Source organism: Alligator sinensis, unplaced genomic scaffold, assembly GCF_000455745.1.
Source record: "Alligator sinensis unplaced genomic scaffold, ASM45574v1 scaffold1352_1, whole genome shotgun sequence".
Taxonomy (NCBI): Eukaryota; Metazoa; Chordata; order Crocodylia; family Alligatoridae; genus Alligator; species Alligator sinensis.
In genome coordinates, this window is record NW_005843148.1 from 142263 (window position 1) to 143307 (window position 1045).

Sequence of the window (1045 nt, forward strand, 5' to 3'; positions counted from 1 at the left end):
TTGTGGAAAGTTCCCAGGGCCTCCGATGGGAGGCATGTCATCACCCCACCCCATGCCGGGTCTGACTGGCCGCTGCATGGCATTCATGGGCCCGAGCGCATCCATGGGCATGTTCTGCATTGCCCCAAAGCCAGGGACCCGCTGCATCTGACTTCCAGGGAACCGTGGGCCTGGGAAGGGGCCTCCCCTCAGCGGCATGGGGTCCTGGACATCAATGGGCCCTCGCAGCTGGCTGCCCATGCCCGGTGGCCACTGCTCCCCAGGCTTGCTGTGGTAGGGTGGTGGCGGGCCTCGCATGATCATGCCACTCATGGACTGAGGGATCATCATCTCCTGCATGGGCCGGCCATGGATGCTAATCTGCTCTTCCTTCCGCCGCTTCTCCTCGTAGTACTCCTCCTGCAGCTTCCTCCAGGCCACCTGCTCTGGGGTCAGGTTATCCTGGTTCAGGCGCTGCATCATCATGTTCATCTGCTGGCCCATGTCAGAGCCCGGGTGGTGGGGGACCTCGTGCTCCAGGCTGGGCCCCCCTAGGCTCTGCGTCTGGGAGATCATGGACTGCAGGGGCTCTTCATATTTCTTCATGGCAGTGGGTGGTGCGGGGGGCTGGGCAGGGGGGGGCTGTGGGTGGGGGGGGGGGTTGGTTGGACTTCAGGAAGGGCTCAGCCTCCCCACTGCGCAGGAACATGCGCTCAATGTCCCGTAGAGTCTGCAGGGAGCGCTCCCGGTGCTCCAGCTGCTCCTTGGAGAGGCCCTCTGAGTTCAGGGGGTTCCTGGGGCCCAGCCCTGCCTGCCCGTTCCCAGCTGTGCCAGGGCCAGGGCCAGAGCCAGAGCCAGGGCCAGGGCCAGGCCCAGGGCCATCCCCCAGCAAGGTGGAGGTGGAGGTGTTGGATGAGTCCCCCAGCCCGGGCTGCATGGCAGTGGCAGTGGCTGTGGGCGTGTTGGGGTGGTTGCTTCCGGACTGGTTGCTACTGCTGCTGTTCCCCACAGAGTTGGGAGTCAGGTCTCTCCGCAGGTCATCTCCAGCCCCTTCCTGGGGCAGGGC

At 65.3% G+C, this 1045-nt stretch overlaps 1 protein-coding gene across 1 annotated transcript in view; it reads right to left on the reverse strand.

The window, feature by feature from the left end:
• The window catches only part of BCL9L (B cell CLL/lymphoma 9 like), a 15608-nt gene that overhangs the window by 7338 nt on the left and 7225 nt on the right, over window positions 1-1045 (reverse strand). Inside the window, 2 exon segments of the mRNA XM_025194024.1 lie at window positions 3-640; window positions 642-1045. The exon segment at window positions 642-1045 is cut by the window's right edge and continues 22 nt beyond it. Coding sequence (XP_025049809.1) covers window positions 3-640; window positions 642-1045 — 1042 coding nt within the window.